Source organism: Athene cunicularia, assembly GCF_003259725.1.
Source record: "Athene cunicularia isolate RWA chromosome 20 unlocalized genomic scaffold, athCun1 chr20_part1, whole genome shotgun sequence".
NCBI lineage: Eukaryota > Metazoa > Chordata > Aves > Strigiformes > Strigidae > Athene > Athene cunicularia.
Window position 1 is genome coordinate 10,118,123 of NW_020799125.1, and position 20,469 is coordinate 10,138,591.

The 20,469-nt window shown below is 45.3% G+C and overlaps 1 protein-coding gene across 1 annotated transcript in view; it reads right to left on the reverse strand.

The window, feature by feature from the left end:
• Positions 1–3,037: 3,037 nt before the first annotated feature.
• The window catches only part of TOP1 (DNA topoisomerase I), a 40,957-nt gene continuing 23,525 nt past the window's right edge, over positions 3,038–20,469 (reverse strand). Inside the window, exons 8-20 of the mRNA XM_026862343.1 lie at positions 19,503–19,618; positions 16,091–16,212; positions 15,281–15,403; positions 13,586–13,773; positions 12,808–12,952; positions 11,582–11,725; positions 10,190–10,375; positions 8,524–8,592; positions 7,781–7,895; positions 6,947–7,074; positions 5,781–5,875; positions 4,854–5,003; positions 3,038–4,451 (exon numbers count right to left, since the gene is read on the reverse strand). Of these exons, the coding sequence (XP_026718144.1) occupies positions 4,349–4,451; positions 4,854–5,003; positions 5,781–5,875; positions 6,947–7,074; positions 7,781–7,895; positions 8,524–8,592; positions 10,190–10,375; positions 11,582–11,725; positions 12,808–12,952; positions 13,586–13,773; positions 15,281–15,403; positions 16,091–16,212; positions 19,503–19,618 (1,684 nt within the window). The 3' untranslated portion in view covers positions 3,038–4,348. The remainder of the gene's footprint in view (positions 4,452–4,853; positions 5,004–5,780; positions 5,876–6,946; positions 7,075–7,780; positions 7,896–8,523; positions 8,593–10,189; positions 10,376–11,581; positions 11,726–12,807; positions 12,953–13,585; positions 13,774–15,280; positions 15,404–16,090; positions 16,213–19,502; positions 19,619–20,469) is intronic.

Consider the following 20,469-nt stretch of genomic DNA (forward strand, 5'->3'; position numbering starts at 1 on the left):
GCATGGCCCAAGAGCCACAACCCCCAGCCTGGCCCGGGCACCCCGCCATGCCCGGGGAGAAGGTGGATCTGCCATCAGCGATGCTGGGGTGGGGGATCCCCCTCTGTGGGAGCACGTCCCTCCCTGCTGCTGTCAGCAGGGCAGGGAGAGAAGCACATTTTACTGCTTAAGGGTATGGGAATTTAATTCAACCAGGTCTGAACACGGGGAGCGAGGACTGTATAAATAGAAAGGATATTTTTACAGGCTGCATTGTTCCAGGCACGGGCAGGTCGGGAGCACAATGAGCCCCTTTCCCTCTCTGCTGGCATTTTCTCCGCTGCACCTTGGAAAGGCCCCAGAGAGTAAATGGTAACTCCTGCCAAACTGTGAGTTTTTGCAGCCACAATAAAGCGTCTGAAAATATCGCAGCGGGCAGCAGGAAGCCCTGCTCAGGGCTGGCTGCGAGAGGCTCCTGTGGCTGGTTGAGCCCAACCCCGCAGCCCCCCTTGTGGGGTTTGGGAGCCCAGCAAGTGCTGCCCCAGCACTGGGGTACCTGGGAGGTGCTTGTGGAAGCAGCAGGGCCCGTGTCTGCTCCAGGCTCCCCAAGGACACCAGGCCCTGGGCTGCTCTCCAGCGCTAGGGAGATGGATGCATCCATCAGCCTCATTGCCCCTGTGCCTGCCCAGCCTCCAGATCCTTCCCAGCCAGGAGGGGAAAGGAAGGTGCTGCTCTCACTCCATCCTCCTCCCTGTGGAAGGCTGCAGACTAATAGAAGTCAGCAGAGAAACCCTGCCAGGAAGAGCAGCTCAGGTCTCACCACATCCTGCTGCTCTTGCTCTTTGCTGCACCAGGATGGGGTTTTCCCAGGACCAGGTGAGAAGATGGCCCATGGGTGGCAAAGCAAACCGCTGCAGAGGTGCACTTACATGGAAACCCACAGTGAGTGCTGGTCAGGTGGGGTGAAGCAGGAAGGATCAGTGAGGCAGTGACAGAGCGTGTCCTTCCCAGCTACAGGAACACAGGACTCCCCTCTGCCAGCTCCTGGGGCCCATTGTCTCCCCAGGAGGAGTGGAGGATTCCAAGCTTGTACAGCAGAGGGGAGACCACCCCCTGCCCTCCACCCTGCTCCCTGCAGCTCCTTGTGCCAAGCAGCAGATGGGCACCCAAGAGCAGCCCCACTTCCCGCAGCACCCTCCGCATGCAGCTCCAGCCCCAGCAGCCCTGCCCCAGCCCCAGCTCCTGTCTCCTCCTCCACAGCCACCCCTGCTGAGAGCTCGAGCACTGGGCTGAATCAACCTGCTTTCTGCCAGAGCTTCCAGGCTCCTGAGCACACACAGCCTGGACACAAAGATCAAATGCTATGCAAAAAACATGTGGCCAGGCTGGACAGGGTCCAAAGCAGGGCCACAAAGATGATCAAAGGACCTGGCAGCCTGCCATGTAAGGAAAGGCTGAGAGAATTGGGTTTGTTCAGCCTTGAGAAGAGGTGGGTTAGGAGAGATCTTATCACCATGTTCCAGTATTTAAAGGGTGGTTACAAAGAAGATGGAGACTCCCTTTTTACAAGGAGCCACATGGAAAACACAACAGGTAATGGGTACAAGTTACTCCTGGGGAGATTCTGAGTGGACACAAGAGGAAAATTTTTCACAGTAAGAACAGTCAGCCACTGGAATAACCTCCACAAGGAAGTGGTGGATTCCCCAATATTGGACACTGTTAAGCTGGACAGGGTGCTGGGCCATCTTGTCTAGACAGTGCTTTTGCCAAGAACAGTTGGACCAGATAATCCTTGAGGTCTCTTCCAACCTCACATTCTCCAGCTACCTGGAGTGAAGGAAAGCCCAGACACTCCCTACATCCTTCCTCACGCTTCCTGGTGTACCTGGCTGCAGTGTGTCCTGGCTCTCCCTGAGAACAGCCTCTTTGAAGGCACAGGAGCTGAAAACCACCTTGCTATGGGGGCCACCTGGGTCCAAACAAGCACTGCTGCCCCCTTTTCCCTGCCAGAGGTCAGCCTGACTGTGCCCCTTGCTCCTGCTGCCTCGGGTCACTTCTCATTGCACTAAAGTGATAACCTCTACTTCGGAGGATGCTTGAAGGGCCCTGAATACAGATGCCAAAACACCTTCCTGATGCTGGCACTAACTCACAAATTCAGCCACCGAGTCCCAGGAAGCAGCATTACCCGTTCCCTGAAGCCAGGAGGATAGAGGGGTGGGCAGGCTCCCAGGCTGGCTGTACAGCCTGACCCTGGACAGGGCTCCAGCAGGGACCAAGAGCTTCTTACTAAAGGAGTAAAATCCTTCAGGCAATCCCTGCTGGGGGTGGGAACAGGAACGGGGCAGCCCTGTACCTGAGAGCTTGGAGTGTCGGGCTGCTGCTATTTAAGTGCAATTTCAAGGCAGTTTCCGCCAGGGGCGCACACACCAACCCTGACAAGCACACACTGCCCTGTGGGGAGCACAGATGAGGGATCTGGGGACCAGGTGAGCTGATGGACCAGCTCAAACCCCAGCACTGACACAGCTCGTGAGCAAGCAGCAGGATCGCAGGCTGGTGGGAAAGCCTGGTCAGCTCTTTGTGCCCCTACCAGGGGTCCAAAACACCCCCTTTCTCCACCCACTGTGGGTCTGGCTATGTGACCATACAGCCCTACCCCAGAGCCACCGTGCCTCGACACAAGCAAGCAGCAGGGCCTGTTACTCTAAACACTGGGGCAACGTTAGCAGCTGCGGGAAGCATCATCCCTTCCAAAAGCCAGCCATGGCCAGGTGCTTTACTTCAGATCCCCGGCAGCGTTATGAACCAGCTCACCCCTGATGAAGACACAACTGCTGGGTCAATCCCAACCCTCTCGGCCCTTGGCATGGCCTCAACGTCCTCTCTGTGCAGCCCTGTTCAAGTGAGAAAGGTTTGAGCATCTCTCTCCAGAGGCAGTGCTGCTGTACGGGGGCTGCAGAGACAACGTGGTGCCATCAACGCCCCCCAACCTAGACACCATGGTGACCTCACGGCCCAGGGCCCGAGGTGAAAGAACACACAGACACCAACACTCAGTTAAGTTGTAGGAATTTATTTTAAATAACCTACAGTTGATTAAAAGGGAATTCATGATAAAAATAGAAGATACTTGTTGAGGAAAGGCTGCAGGAAATGGTCTTCGCACACACACTACGCTAACAATGCCTCTAAGACTAATGATTATAGCAAAAAAAGGTTTCACATTAAAATTCTGCTTTTTATTTTTTTAAAATTTTTTTACACAATTACAAAAGAAAAAATAAAAGCCCTAAAATCTTGATTATTTTCCTTTTTTGGACCAATGCTCATTTCCCTCGAAATTTATTGACCTGTGAAACTTCTTTTTACACAATAAAATCTTTCAAGTAAAAGAGGGGAGTGGGGCTTAGAAAAAAAGGGGGGAAAGGTAAAACAGTCTGACAAACCTAAAAAGTAGATATTCTTGACGTGTACAGAGCATGTTCAGAACAAAGGGTGATGGGAATGTCATTTGTTGCCAATTTCACTTGTCCTCAAATTCCACACGCATCTCCCCAACACACGGCCCCCTCCCCCCACCCACTCCCCAAATCTACACGATCTTTAAGATCAAGAAGAAAAAAACCTGTTTAAATATTTTAAAATAATTAAAAGAAATAAAAATTCACATTTAAAAAAGGAACACTCAAGTCAGGAGGCCGATTTCCCATCACGCTTTGCTCTGAACAAATGTGGTGGATATTTGTAATTCATGTTCCAATGCCATGACTGTTTCAAGTGACAAATTTAAAAAGATTTGGGTATATCCATGACTAAAGAGACAGCTGTAACAGGTGCGTTGGGTTTCTTAAATTTTGTTTATTTGTTAAATTCTGAAATGGGGTGGGAGGGGGAGGGGAAGGGCAGGGGTTAAGGAGTCCATTTTCTATTAAAATATAGAAGTTATTGCAAAACCCTAACTGTAAAAACGCACCAATATAATTGGATTTTGTATACAGTAGCTAAAGATTCCCACGCTCTCAGTGTGATGGTGAATTTGCCTGGCGGAAGGTTGACAAATCCCCCATCCACTTGCCCTGCCTCAAGAGAAAAACCACACAAACCAGACAGCTAGAATTTGGATCTCTGAAACATTTTTAAATAAGTTGTCCATAGGACAACTGGCTCAGCTCCTTTAGGATATTTCCAGGTTATGCTTTCTGCAAGATGTTGGCTGTTATATCTGATGCTCACTTGCCCCTTTCCTCCCCCTTCCCCAGCATCCAAGGACAAGTAAGGCTCACAGTTTATCAATCTCCCTAAAAACCAGGCTACTCCCCTTTTTTTTTTTTTTTCCCATAAAATTCAGCTCATTAAAAACAGGTTAAAACTCATAGTCTTCTTCTGCCATGTCGATAGCCCAGGCAAATTTCTCTCGTTGGGTTTTGTTATAAATCTTCTCTATAGGAATTCCCCACTTCTTACACCTGCAGAAGAGGAGACGCTGTTAGAGTCAACACAGCACAGGCACTGGAGCCCTCGCTGTGCAGCAGAACTGCCCTGCGTTCCCCAGCACCGTCCTAAGCCCTGCTCCACTACAGGACATGCCACCCAGCTGAGCACCACCAGCCTCCTGCTGTCGGATCCAGCAGACTCTCAGACCCATCGCCTCCCAGCACAGTGCTGGCCTTGGCTGGGGTGTTACACTTGCCTCAAGAGACTCTTATAACTTCCTGAAACCATTTGAAGATATAAGGGAAGGCCACAGAGACAGACGTCTCTGGCAGCACAGGGGCACTGCTCTCAGCCACAGCCCTTGTCTGCTAACTGGGGGGACAAGACAGAAGTGACGAGGTGGTTCCTTCCAGCACACCCCAGCAGATACTTACCAAGCAACGGAGATCCTGGGATCCAGATAGTTGAGTTTGGAGGTGCCCAAAGCAATCTGCTTGTTCTCCTCCCTATCTGTAGCCTGAACCTCCAGCTTCATCAGCTGCTCCTCAATCCTCTGCACTGCTTTCTTCTTGCTCTCCACCGTCCTGGGGTGGGAAAGAATCAAAAGATGTAATTCTTAATGCCCTGCTAGGCTTGAGGTGGCAGCGCTGTGGGAACCCAAAGGGACTCTGCTCAAGGTAAGCAATGCCACCAGGCACAAAGGGCAGCTGTGTCAGCACAGATGGCGACACGAAACACTCAGCACATGCAATTAAGAACTGACATTTTCAAAGACGCAGAACAGAAATCTGAAGCAGCAGTTTTGTTTTAAAGGATTGGAGGCAACAGCCTGAACTGTACTGATGCTACACCCACTTTAAAACCAGCCCATCTATCCCTCTGTAATAGTCATGCTGTGATTCTGCTTTCAGAGCTCTCTTAACTCAGCACCCCTGTGGCTATTCTACAGAGCCCACACAGAGCCCAAGTACATTGTCTGTACCGTGGGCTTCCAATGGAGCAGAGCAGAACCCAGAAAAGTGCCTGTGCAATTGTGTAACTCCTGGCCCCCCATTAAGATGGCAATGCTGCACACTTGATCCATTGCTCTGCTGGGTCCTCGGCAGCAGGGTGGTTGAGCACTGGCTGATGCTCAGCTCCGAGGGCTAAGAGACACTGTGGAGACTAATTAGGAACTGCAGTGTCAGACCACCCTACAGTCCCTCGACTGGAAGGCCATTTCTTCATGCACAAAATAAAGAGGGGACAGGAAAGCCTGAGGAAGTCTTCCCAGATCTGGGGAAAGCAGAATACAGGGTGAAGGACCTATTTGGAGTAGAGAGTACTGGGAGCATTGCACAGCCTAGTAACACCAGCCTTACTTTTTAGACTTCTCATCCCTCCGGACCTTGGCATCAGCTTTGGCGCTTTTCAGTTCTCTCCTGGCATCAGCTAACTGCTCCTTCTTGGCATCAATCTAGGAGAGGCAAAACCAGATGGCAGCACTGTGAACAAGCTGCTGACAACTGTGGCAGTCACCCCTGAGCAGCATGACCCAGGGAGTGACCACGTTCAGAATCTACCAGTGGTCAGACCCACTTCTGCAGAACAGTTAGGCCACTGGCCTTTCAGCTCACTGCAAAGCCTGGTGTGGTTAAAGTGTCCCCCACTCATTTCCAAAGACAATGTGATGCTGGGAGCTTTCTCACACAGCTACAACCAAGCAGGTGAAGGAATTGGCTTGGCCTGGGCCTGGCCAACAGCCCCTCCAGGCAGCTTGTCTGCCTCCACTACTAACTCTCCCTATAACATGGAAGGACAATCCCTGTTCCCTCAGCAGAAACCAGTTTTTGCCCCAAATCCTACAGGCTGAAAGCTGTTAAGGCTTCAAGCAGTTCTTCTCCAGTAAGTTTAGGATTCAGGGAGATTTAGCGTTTTGCAGCCCCTGTTCAACCCCCTTAAACATCCCCCAAGCTCTAAGATCTAGGGTGAAGGCAGCCATGTTAGGTGTTACAGAAGCAGGGGACACTGCAGTGCCAAACCAGAAGTCCTTATTGTGAAGGTTATTCTAAAGCCAGACCAGGAACAGACCTAACCCCTTTGGACCTCATGGCCTTCACCAGAAACAATCTGCAAAGGAAGAGGTCAAGTCAGAGGGGCATAATGTACCACGTACACAGCCTGCACTGACAGAGGCCTGGGATTCATGCAACAGGAGTGGGGGCCCACTGTGGGTTCTTTAGGGGACACAAATCAGAGCTAGAGACTGCTGCTCTGAAGTTTCAATGGCAGCAGATCACACAGCTATGGAATGAAGGACAGATGAAAAAGGTCCGGTCTTGGTCTTCACAAGACAACTCAGACAAAGGTGTTCCTTTCAGCTCACTACTCCTCTCCAAGCAGGTGCATTTCTGATGCAGCACTAACCAACTCCTGACAGGGAAAAGCAGGCTCTGCTTCTGCTTCACCCCAAGTGAAAGGAAACATGACTCCCGAGATGCAGTACTGGGAGCCCTGCCCCAGCCCAAGAGCTGGGCGAGGGGGGTACCTTGCTCTGCAGGTTCATCATGGACTTCTCGAAGGTCTTCGGCGGAGCCCTCTGGTGGTTACACAAAATGGCAACCGCTCTGTTGGCACGGTTATAGGAAAGGATCTTCGCTGGGATGTTGTCGTCCGCTGCAAAGTACAAGAAAGCAGTGAACAAGTGGGTTCTCCAGGGCTGTGCAGCCCCAGCCAGTGTCCCACTGACTCTGCAAGCTCACAAACACTGCAGAACTGACCTTCCCCTCTGAAGGGCCAGTCTCAACACTGCACTCTTAAGTACAGTTGTAAGAGCCTGACCACTTCCATCCTGGGCCCCAACTCTTTCTGCAATGGTTTCTTCGTAGCAACAAAGACACCACTTGCCACTTAAAAGACAGAAAGCACATCCATGCTCAGAGCAGAGAACAGCAGGACCATACTGCTCAAGATACCTGGGCTTCACAGATCCAATGTTCCCACTTTTACAAGCTAGCAGGTAGAAAGAGGTTATGAACAAGCAGCCAAGAAAAACAAGGGGCTGTTACACCTGCCTTGCCTGCTACCTACAACAATTTATAATTAACAGAAAGCAAATCAGAGATTTGGTAAAGGACAGGCATAAACCAGCATGCACACTTCAGTGAGCTCTGCCCTGCCCCAATGCTGGACTGCTCAACTACCCCAAACGATTGTCTGGCAGCAGATATTTCGTCATACCTCAGCTGTCTGACATTTGTATCAGGAGAATTACAACAAGGAAGTGGTGTACACATCTAGGGCTTGTGGCTGAGCTAAGGAAGCCAGGTCTGTATTGTGGGGTAAGATCTGTTCCCGTCACAGTGTCAAGCACAAGACTTACGATTAGTGAGCTCCTTGAGCTGCTGCTGTAGCGTGATGGAGGCATTGTAAGTACGGAATACCTTGGCTGTCAGTCCCTCCATAAGGTCTTGAAGGTGTTTATTTAAGATACTGGTCTAAGGAAGCAGAAAGGAGATGACAGTTAGCACTAGAATTGACCACAGCATTCGTGAAATCTCTGGACACACGGCTGACAAAAGACAGCTGAAGCCTAGTGTATTCAAACCTAACCACAACAGAGTGGCCACACCACTAAAACCACAGGAAAGAACCAACAAGATTGGTAGATAGATTAGTATCAAGTACCACAAGTGGCCAAAAAATTTTCTTCAGTGTGGAGGTTTTGGTTCCCAACAGGTAGAAATGTGCCTGTCCCATCCCAGGGAAGGTGCCCGAACCACCACAGTGCTCCCATAGAGCCAAATGTGCAGATAGGGATGGCATCTGAAAATCTGTCACCTCACACAATCATCATCTCTGAACTCTGAAAAAACCTCCCCAAGTCAGAGCTAGCCAGGCTCACCAGGACCAAAGCCCACTGCTTCAGGAACCTGTGGGCACAGTGGACAATACAGACACCAGATTGAGACAGACTCTCACTGCTTTTAGGCTGCTCAGGACAGCTCTGGAAGAAAATCTGCCACTGAAACCATTTCTGGAACAGAGCAGCTGCTATTGTCTGGTGCACAGTGAGCCTGTTCATGGTGCTCTACCACCAACTCTCACCATTAACTACGTGCTTACATTGAGGCGGTCAAAGAGGTCATCCTCAGGCTGCTTGTTCTCCATGAACAGCTGGAGATTCTTAAACACCTGCAGGAAAAGGAAACCGGCAACTTCAGGCACACAGACCAGACAGCACTTGGTAGCAGTAATACATACGGAAGCAACACTGCCAGGGAGCCACTTAAGCTGTTTTCAGGCAACAGTGACAATGCTGGATGTTGCTTCCCTGCAGGCAAAGACCCACTTTTGTTGAAGGTTTCTTCCCAGCAACAGAATTCCTGAGCATTCAATGCCCTTTATCCTCATCATTTAGATCAAAACTGGAGGAGACCCGATTCTGCTCTGGCTTAGATACCTAACAGAGAAATAAACCCCAAAGCTACCACCTTTCCCCTACTCTCCATCACCACCCTAGCCAAAGAGACCCCTGAGCCTTTTCACATGGAGTGAAGCTACCAAAACCCAACCCTTCTCATTGCTGCATTAAAAGTTTCATACAGTTCCATCCCAAACAAGTCTCACTGAGGTAGGGAGAATAATAAAAGCATCTTTGATTATAGAGAGACCACAAAATCCCAGGCTCTGCATGCTTCAAATCCCCAGTTCCCAGCTTCTCCATAACACACATTCTTCTGTAGACACCTAATATACAAAGATTTCTAATTCCGCAATAATCATTTCCCCATTGCAAACACTGAAGAGACACCAAGAGATACCAACACAAATAAATTAAAAAAGGCAAAATGTTTTCTGCTTTAAACAAGGAAGTAAGAATTCCAGCACATGTTCATTTCTATAGCAGCTGTAGTTTGTTTTTTTTCCATTGTTTTGCTCCCCAAGAGGCCAACATTTACTGCTGATTGTCATTACAACTGCCACAGTATTATACACATGGTATCTAACACACTATGCTGACTGCAGAGCTGTGGGCTAGATGCAAAGCTGTTGCACCCACAAAAACAAAAGTCTTTTTGGATAGTGCCCTCCAAGTTCACACAGCTGGATGGGGACTTACTTTGGAATGAGGTCAAGATCACAGCAGATTTGAAATTGGTGGATGACAAAGAAATAAAGGAATTAACACTGCCTAAGAAACAAGTCTTAGTTGGTAGATACCCAGGTTTATAGGCCAGAACTATTAGTGCACCTACTCTGTATGCTCTGGAGCACCCAAGATCAAGACTTACCTCAGTGAGTGCTTAGCTCCATCATGAACAAAACCACCACGACAGAGAAGATAGTACCATGAAAGCTCAAGTCCAGCTGCTACTGTGCCATTCAGCACTATTTCAGAACCTCTTATGCTATTACTTGTCATATGGGCCTCGAAATCTCCTAGAACTCACCTAGAACCATCTACAGGTGTGAAAACCAACTCTGCTGACCAGCATGAGACCCAAAAAACTCATCTAACATTGCTGTTGCAGTTATGTTATGCCAACTCTTGACACCGAGACCACAGGGAAGAGCAGCAAGATATTTAAACACCTCATCTGCTGCGTTATGTGACACCACTGGCAGGCTTCTTGCACAGCACTGCCAATAAAAAGGGAAGAACATTAACTGACTTATTTTCTGCTAGGTATCTGACCAGTGATGAAGCACCCTGTTACTGCCACCAAAACTGTGTCGACCACATTCTTCTGCAATTCAATCTGTATACGTGTTTGTGGAGATGCCTTACTCTCTTCTCAACGGGGACTTTGTTGTAGTATCGGATGGAGTCTTTTCCGAGGAAGTCGAACTCAACCACGTATTCCTGACCATCCAGTTCTGGATGAAGCTTGATGTGTTCTACTCTCAGAGAGCAGCAGCCCACGGTGTCAGCTGTCTCTCCTTCTTCTTTTTCATTGCCAGCTCTCAGTGCAAGCTACATTTATATCAAGACAAGAAAGGTAAGCATTTCAAACCATCTCAGTAATGTATAGATGCTGGGAACTTTCAGACACTGGCCCAGAATGAGCAGTGTCTGTAGGAGAAGAGACAGGGAGAAAATGCATTTGAGTGAATAAAGCTGACACTTACAAAATTCTAATGAAACCCACCTTAAGGTATCTTTAATTCTGTTTCAAATAACCCTTCACTAAAGCCACAAATCTACCAATCTACGAGAATACCTGTGGGGGTTTTTTTGTTTGTTTGTTTTTTTATTTTGTTGTTTTTTTTTTTTTAAGAGAAGTTTAAAGGAAGATTTTCACTCATTAAAGTAACTCAAACTGTAAGACAATACTACGAGAAATCCATTTCAAAAATGTTTGGTATCTTTTAAAAAATTCAAACTGACTTCTACCTGAACTCAACTTGATAGAAAATCATAAAGTTCAGTTGTCTATCTTCTGTGATCCTACCTCTTCGCTGCATGCTAAATAAATACACTTTAAATAGCATATAAAACACTGGGTTATATAAATTATCTAAAGGCTACATTTGGCTGCATTAATAAATGTGTTTTGACAGCACTGGCTAAACCAATTTCGAATTTTTGAAGAAAAACTTTCAGTGTTTATATGAAACCGTAATTATTCAAATCAAAGTTGCCTGGTTTACAACAATTTTGAACAAAACATGTTAATTTAGCTGGTAAAGACACCATACACTACCAGGGCAACAGCTCTCCGGGAACTGGTTTTAAATAGCTTTAAATGCATCAGTACAACTGCAGTTTTCTTTATGCTGTGGTGAAAAAATTAACATAATTATGAAACCTCATAACTGTGACCTCAAACTAAAGAGGTGACAAACCAGCAGAGATTCCCAGCATGAAAACTGAAACAGCTGAAGACAAAAGGCCCCACACAAACTTCCCAGTAATCCAACTGGGAGATTCTGGAACCAGACTGTGATTTTTGCCTGTACTAAAACAATGCTGCCTGAAATAGCCATGCTCAGTACAATAGTTCATTGCTCTGGATTTCAGGTAATGGGAAGGAAAAGGAGATGGGAGCCTGCCCACTAGGAAAGGATATCTTCTTAGTAACTGGGCTCAATTCTGCTGTAGGAACAGACACACAGCGTTCCCAAGTGCTCCCAGCAGGAGGGGAAAAGTAAGAGGAGTGTGCTGGGGAACAAGCCTTACTTTGTCAATGAAGTACAGTGCCACAGCTCTCTGCCGTACTTTCATCTCTTTGGATTTCCAGTCTTCTCGATATTGATTTCGGATTTTATCTACGCACTTCTTCAACCTTCGAGCTGTCTCGTACTTCTGCCAGTCCTTCTCACCCTGCAGAGAAAGTTGGAATAGAGTCAGCATTAGAAAGCAGGCAGAGGACCAGTTCCAATCTGCAACTTAAGGTTTTGCAAATCTGTGTGTGGCAAATGGTCTCACTGTACAAAAGCACTGAGATTTTGCTGCTGAACAGCTCAGCTTCAAACTATGCTGCCATGCAGCTGTAGGTAATTCAGATTTCCATGATATTAAATGCTTCCATGGAAGCGACTATAAAGACACAAAAGACATTATGTCTTCCATGCTTCTCAACATATAAATGGCTTCCTCTGCTTTATTCAGATGACACTTATGTTCTTTCAGCTGTGTAATTAAACACCCATAAAATGTAAAAGCAACATCAACAGTTCATCATCATTATTATATATTCAAGCCGTGGCAAAATGAGGGCATGAATTCACAAGGAACAGAGATTTTTCTCTATACTTGTAGGACAAACCCCTTGTTTCCAATCCGGGGGGGGGAAAAAATAATCTCTTAAAGACTTCATGAGAAGAACTGAAATCCCACCCCCAAATCTGAAGGCTACTTGTCTTTCAACAGGTTTACCATTGCTTTTATGGAACTGATCTGTTACTGGTTACTTGCTCCCACAGCAGGGTTTGTTTTCCTTCAGTCATAAGCTCCTTCTCAGCCCTCTCAGCCAGTAGCCTGGCCACATTTTGAATTCTACAATTGACTAATTAGCAACCCATGGTTAGAACTTGACTACACAGTCAGGCGGGAAAGCTGGGGCCAGAAGTAGGTAAAATACCCACCAGAGCAAGTCTCTTCTTGGATAAATTGCTTCCTTTTAGGTTTACACAGAATAATGATTCCTACTAGCAATAACACAATGATGCTTTTCAACAGACATTTTCCAGATTTCATCTACTCTCCTGTGCAGTAATTGTATTCTTTCTTTTCAAGGGGGAGCAGAAGCACAGAAACTTTCCTATATTTTGCAATCAGTGTAGGATGAAATAGCAGGACAGCTTTACTTCCTACCTCTTTCCTAGCCAACAGCTATATTTGCTTCTTGGAGACATGACCAGTATTTTTTTTTTTTTTTTTTAAAAAAACCCCTAGCTCTTTACCTTAATTCTTGAGCTAGGGTTCAACATGATGTATTTGATAGAGCCTTGGATGTTCTCGGTCCATGACACCAGCCAGGTAACCTTGTTATCATGCCGGACCTCCTTCCATTTGTGTCCTGGTGGAGGGGGAGGGATCTTTGAATCCCTGCAGAGAATTACACAACAGCAAATAGAAACTATTTAAAGAGACTTCCACAGCATCAAAATAAAGTAATGAATACCATCACACAAAGAATGCACAGGGAAAGAAACTGAGGTGATATAACTATGTATTTCCACAAGCAGGAAATCAAGTGAATTGAAGCAAAGAGTTAAAGATCAGAAATTTGATTGCTACCAATATGTAACTGCTGAAGAATTATATACAGGTGGGAACACACATTTCTATGATCAGCTCTGATTTGTGGACACTGCAATAGAGTGGACACTTATCAGGACAAGACTGAAGAGAAGCCCACCAAACCTCAGCCTTCAACATCAAGGAAGACAAAGTAGGACAACCTACCTAGAAGAATAAAATTAATTTCTGGAAATACTAGCAGGAAAGACTGTTTAAGCGGATGTAGGCTGTAGGCATAAGGAAGAAAGTAAGTTGACAAAGTTCTACATGAAACTCATGATAGCCTTGTTCAGTCTTTCCTTGTATGACTCAGTTTCTCATTCATGTAAGTAGCGTGTGTATTCCTACGTGCCTGAATATCAATCTCTACAGGATTTTAAAAAAAGAAGCTATCCTATCTAGAAAGCAAAGGCAAGGTGTGAAGCATCTCATGCTCACTTGCTGCAGTTGATGATGATGTCTTCTGGCATGATGCGTCTCTTTAACATGCCCATTTTGGGATGGTTCCCACGACCTCGGAAGAGACCTGGGGGTTCAATCTTAAAGTTGGCAATCCTCTCCTTGTGGTTGTCCATCACACAGTAACCATATTCCTTCAATAGCCGCTCATTCTCCTCTTTGATTTTCTGCAAAAAGCCAAAAGCAAAGATGATATGGTATACCCAGCACCACACACACCTCAATGCTAAGACTTATAAAAACCTCGCATCATGCTAATACTGAAGACATAGCTCAAAATCAGATCCCCATCATGCCAACTGCTGTATCAACACAAAGAGCAGCAGACTGTCCAGAAAAGCATTCATAAAATGCAAGCAGTACAAACTGGAAAAAGGGAAAGAATGTGCAAAACTCTCTTAAAACTTGCATTTGAGAGAAACAGAGTAGGGCTGATGAAGACAGCTACAATTTTGCCACAACAGAGGCATTTACCTCTATCCACATAACACTGCTACAAGAGCAGCCCCAGCACAGTACAGCTGCTTTACAGTCTATATTCAGCATTTGACTTCTACTGACTTTACATCTTGTTTATGCATAAAAACTCAAACTTCTGTGTAAAAACTCAAGCTTCTGTGTTTGAACTCAGCATCGGAAAGTGGGCAGAGGAATGTCTCCAGCCTGCTGCATGTCAAGCCTGTGTCAGCAAATGGTATCATAAGCAGAACACAGTCTCTTAAGTAAAAATGTGCTGAGATTTCACTGCATACTTCTGTGCTTGAACTCTAATTATACAGAAGGAAAAATAAAAACATCGCAGCTCAAAATAAAACATCCAACCCATAAACAGCACTGGTGTGCCAGCTAAGAATCCAACTGAAAAAGCTACTTCTGCTCCATTGTAATAGCTACCATGGATGGGAACTGCAAAAGGCTCACCCATGTGTTTATCAAGTGGAAACAGCAGTAAGACATGGGCTCTCTATGTTGGTGGGACCCCTCTGACCCCAAAGGCCATACTTCCAAGTTACCAGGCCCCTCACTCAAAATACAATTACCATAGTGTTGTCAAAAGATCAACTAAGAACTTGGGGCAAGTTTCCAACTTCCCTTGCTGTAAGTCTCAGTCATCTAAAAACTATTTAATTCTCTCCCCACAAGCCACTGTAGCCATGCTACTGGAAAATAAAGTTAGGTTTTTTATTAAGAAAACTGCATTACCTGATATTTAACATTTATTCTCTCATTTCATTCATTAATGTCATTGCTGCATCCCTTCCACTATCCCAAATTTTGCTCTCCAAACTCAAGGAGCTTCTTTAACAACAACAACAACAACAACAACAACAACAACAACAAGTCTATCCTTAACCAAGTATCCACTGCTCATTACTGGGCAGGGACCAAGGCTCCCATGGAAGTAGCACTTCTTATTCTCTTTATTTACTTAAGCAGGATCAGGAGCCCTAGCCCCATCAATATCCTTATAAGTCAGGATGAAGATTAAGCTGTAAACACAGTGTTTTGCCCTACCTGCGCTGCACAGTAAAGACTCCTACAGTTAGCATGAAAGTAGTAATTCGAAGGCTAGTAAACACTGACATATAAGCAGCAAGACAGGCAGAGGAATGATTACACAGATATTACAAGCCAGCTAAGAATCAAGAATTCTCCTAGAATTCCCACTGGTACCTGTTTCTCCTCCTTGGACATCTGTTTCCTAGCTTCCGACTGAGCTTTGAAATACTGGCTCATGTGGGTGAAGTCACACTTGCTGAGGTTGGTGATAGTGCTCTTCTCTTCAGAGGTCATTTCCTTGCAGAAAGAAAGCAGCACTAAGTTTTCACACATAGTAGAACTTAACCTACTCCAGGTAGTTTAAACAGAAACAATAGACAGGCTCTCACAATAAACCCCCAAGAATCCCCAAATTCTGGCACATGCTCACTCCAGCTAAAGTTAAAGAGAAAATGTCAGGAAGCTGAGCGTAGGGAGTGCTGGCCTGCCAGCTGCCTCATCTCTGTGAGCACTGGGCAACACTGTACCACCTCCCAAAGCCCTCTCACACTGAGCAGCAGCTGGGACTGTTAAAGTATAGGGAGAAAAACCCAGTAACCCATCTAGGAAAACTGCATCAACTGATCTGAATGACTGGCTCATGGCTGATAACTGAGGTGAAGATCTGGATTTTAGGTCTTTGGAAGGCGTTTCCTTCTAATATAAAGCTTGCTCTTCAACAAGGCATTAAGAGTCAGATCAGCTATACCCCATCATGTATAACAGGCAAATTTGGGTAGAAGTCTGACTTTGCTAGTTTGGAAAGGCATTTACAATAGGGTCCTTCCTAGTGAAACTACAGGATAAATGTATCCACAACTATGAACTGAGGCAGCTTCTAGTTGCCTCAAGCTAACTTTCCTGTGCACAGCACTTTTTACTGGGTAGTACTGAGGAGACACTGGCCATGCCTGCAGTCACTGCAGCTCAAGACTACACACATACCTTTCTCCAGTCTTTGAAAAAGTTTTTCCTGAAGATCTCCTTTGTAGTGTACTCATGATCAAGCATTTTTGCAAAGAATGTGGCAACTTCTTCTGCTTTGGTACTCAGCTTCATGACTTTACCTACAAAGAAAGATTTTCTTTTTAAAGAAAATGGTAAACAGGAATTGAAGCCAGTAAGAGGCCATAGTAACTACCTTAAACGACACTATATTTTTACCACAGTCAAGTTTTTCTTAAAAATGTTACACAATACAGCAAATTGGCTGGACAAAGGAAACAGAGGAGTACAATTGCTTGACTTTCATCATAAACATTTTCAAAAAGTTTCCTCTGGAATCTAAACATTAGAAAAAGCAACAGCAATCTGATGTGAGACAGGTCTGACAGACGCAGGGCAGGAAGGGGAAAAGGCCTCCTGCAGGAAACCCTATGCTGAGACACCCCAGTGGTGTGTACACTCCTGGGGAGATACTGTTGTTTGAAGTGAAAGAAGCAAGGGATTTTATTAAATTTCATATTCCAGCACTCAAGACATATGGGAAATACAGTCTCTGTATTCCTCTTCTACCCCCAGAGGGACTCCGCTTTGGAACACCCCTTCTAGCCTTTAGCTATTTCTAGCCAGGAAGAGCCCTTCCTATGGACACACCACAAATAGGCTAGAAAGCAATGCCAAATATTTAACTGCCCTTCACTGAAGGGAAATGTGTCAGGATTCTGCTAATCATTCCCCTTGCTGTGGGAACATACTCCTGTATCTCCAAATCAGGCTCAGAAGGTAGTAATTTTTAAGGATGAGCCTTCAGTGCATGGAAAGGTCACATTTCAGCTTATCTGCAAGACTGCAGTACAAAGTGAAATTTCTGCAAGGGAAGACTTTAAAACACAAGGGAAAAGAGGCTGCTGCAACACTGAAGCTGTGGATTCAACATCTAACATTCCTACTGAGTGTCTTTTTGGTCCAGATTGCATTCCTGATGACACATGAGGTGCCAGTGATTCCTGTGAAGGATTTTGCATGCAGCTCACATCTCCAGCTAGTTGCAAGAAATATTTAAAGTCCCAATGGGCTGGCAGTCAGTCAACACCTGTGGATTTTTTAACGACCATTTTACTGCACAAAAGTGAATACAAGAAATACTACTGTTAATTCTATGCTCTTGGAAAAAAATACAACACTTTTGATTTACCATGTGTTTTTAAAAGTTGCATCATCTCCAAAATTAAAGCATGAGAGTCAGCTATAAAGTCTTAAGATCTATAAACCCTCGTAAAACAGGACTTAGAAAAAGGGCCTCCCAATGATCTGAGAATATTCCACAATTAAATTAAACCAACAGTAACTCTGCCAATTTTTAAGCTGCAACCTAAAATACAGCATTTGTTTGCTTGTAACAGGAAATGGGGGAAGGGAGAGACAGCAAGGGAAACATTTTTTCCAGGCTTCAAGTCTAGCTTGAAAGAGGCTGTCCAGTTAGTAATATGTTAAGGGGCTAAAATGACTGATAATTTCTCCAAATAGCTGAAAATTCAAGTCACCTTTATCTCATCAGTTTAGAACATTATTTCATTGGCCTAACTTTCCTCCTTTTTAGAAAGGTTTGAAAAGGCTCTCAGTGACAGGACTGGACATTTAAAGAAAAACGATTCACTTCAGAGGCATGAATACTGGTTACCTGACTTAAAAACTGGAAACCAGAGAGCAATCAGGGTACATAATGAGCAGAAGAAACCATGTGGCCATGACTGAAATGCAGCTGCCACCACCTACATTCTTACCTTGCCCCATCTACAGAAAAACATGCAAGTTCAAGCCACCTCTAGGGTATGAGCAGTAGCTTGTTAACCCACAGTCACTCAAACATATAGTCAAGCCCTAAAAGATGGCTCTAGCTCCTTCACTGAGTCTGGTATTGTAGACACTAACAATAGCTCCAGCAGTCATTATGTTAGATGAAAACAGGCAGTCTCACCACAATGCAATCACTAGGCAAGGGACAGATTCCTCCAGTGAGAGCCTGCAGCCTGGCAGCTGGCTGGCCAGCCATAGGCGTGATTATTGGACTCTACAAATCATCCTAGGATAATCTTGAAATTAGACAATGCCTTGTGAGCACAGAGAGCGGCTCCCAGCAGCTGCTGTGTAAATCAGACATCAGATTTTTTGCCTAGTTTCTTAAGGAAGACTTATGCGATTGCTTTGTTTGCCAGACCCCCCCTGCTCACCCCATAATTGTCAAGCCTATTGATGGATTTCTGTCATCACAAAGATTGCAAAAACCTCTCCACTTCCTAGAGTTTCATGAAATGGATGGCTAGATAGAAGAGGAGCTTATTGCTGCCTGCACCAAAGGGATAACTATAGTGCAATTTGCCCCTCCCTTTCTCTATGCAGCAGGAGAAATATCACACATCCTTCAACAAAAGACAAAAACTTCCAACTTTGTATCAAGTTCTTATCAAACCCTAAGAAAGAAGTCTGTAGACACCCCTGATCACTGTGCTACTTGCTTACAGACAGCCTTTGGTGAGATGCAATGTTTATTTCACTACATTGTTGCTGAAAATGCATGGCACCTATTTCTCAGTATTTAAAAAGACTGTGTCACATCACATGAAAACAGCACGTTGCTCCTGGAAAAGTTCCATGCCCAGATGTCCACTTCACCAAAAATTACATTTTCATCCATTCAAATACCTCCCACTTAATTCAATCCTGGGTTAATTTGATACTTCATTTAACATGATCACAGGACTAAAAGGAAACACACGGGTCATCAAGTCCGGCCTCCAGCAGGCATCACATCATATAATCCCTTCCACATGAGCTTCTAACAACCAGTCAGCCCAGCATATTAGAATCCCACACTCAACGGTTACTGAGTGGGACCATGACTTACACCAGAGGGCTGTGTCCTTGAGGTCAGACTCATCCCATGCATTCCTACAAGATCCTAATCATCTCTTAACAAAATTCAGTGGTCTTTTATTCTGCACACGCCACCAAGTGATCATGAATTTCATCACAGATGAGGGAAGCTGCAATTCATAGGGTTAAAGAAAACAGAGCAAGCCTAAAGGTGACCAGTGATGAAGCAGATACAATTATGTACTCTACTGGTTATACACTGCTACTCTCAGGCATGCTCACACTGTTAAGTAGCCTGAGAGACTTTTACCACTGTAGCAGAGTGAGAAGTTCATCTCCGTGTCAACTCGGTTCGCAGAATTCAGCAGGCTGTTCCTTTACTACCACAGATCCTTCCTTCACTTAGCTGTTGAGGAACTTCTCTTAAGCTAACCACTAACACAAAACCACCTCCTCATCTCTTCAGTCCCCGGAAGAACACCACAGTACCCTGAGAATGTTTATTTCTCTTCCCAGCAAGTGGAAACACAGATTAACTCACCATCATAATAAAACTTGACATTTTCAGGCAGAGGTTCATATGGTGGAGCAAATACTGGACCTTTGTGCTCTAGGAACTTCCATTTAATGCCCTCAGGGTAGCGCTCTTCTTCCCACCTTCAAGAGAGAAATATGAATCAATACAATTTTAAGCTCCTAATCTTATTTTATTACTATGTGGATATAAGAGTATGCTTAAAAAAAAAAAATAAAAAAAAAATAAAAATCAGCAATCAATCACTGCTTTGCCAGGCACAGACCAAGTACAAACATTCAATGCACTGTCACCATTTATCTTCTTTTCCCCCACTCCTTCCCCCCCCATTTTTAAGAAAAACTACAGCCATGAGCAGAACACCTTGGGTCACAGCAGGTTATCTGATGACACCATAGTCCTCACCTCCCACTTGCTGCTCTTGTCACAAAAGTCGCACAGATGAAAAAGCTTAAAACTTAAGAAAATGAGGAATTCAGTCTTGTAAAGCAGCTAGGATCACACCAAATTAGAGTCAGCTGTGATCTAACATCAGGTCCAGGATGCCTGCTCAGCAAAGCCAAACAATTGTAGTATATTATGCAGCTGCTTTCAGATGTGGACAAGTATGCCATTAAGGGTAGAGATAAAGAAACAGATGTTCATTTACGACCTAAATGAGAACAAACCTGCTTGGACAAGAAAGACTGAAACCTGCTCTGTCATTTTAAATTCATTCCAATTCTTTTGAGTAAGAAAAGCATACTTGGAAGAAAAGCAGAGTAGTACAGGAAAATTGCAAACCTGCCTTCAAGCACCTCTATAAAAATGTTTTGCAGTTGATGCATTAGGTATCACAACACAGCAAGGTAGGCGCCACCAATCCCACATTCCAACTGAACAAACTCACAGGGTCAGCAATTGATCTACAGAGAAAAAGGGTCCCACCAGGCCAGTATCCTGTTCCCAGTCCCCCCCCCCGGCCCCATCCCCC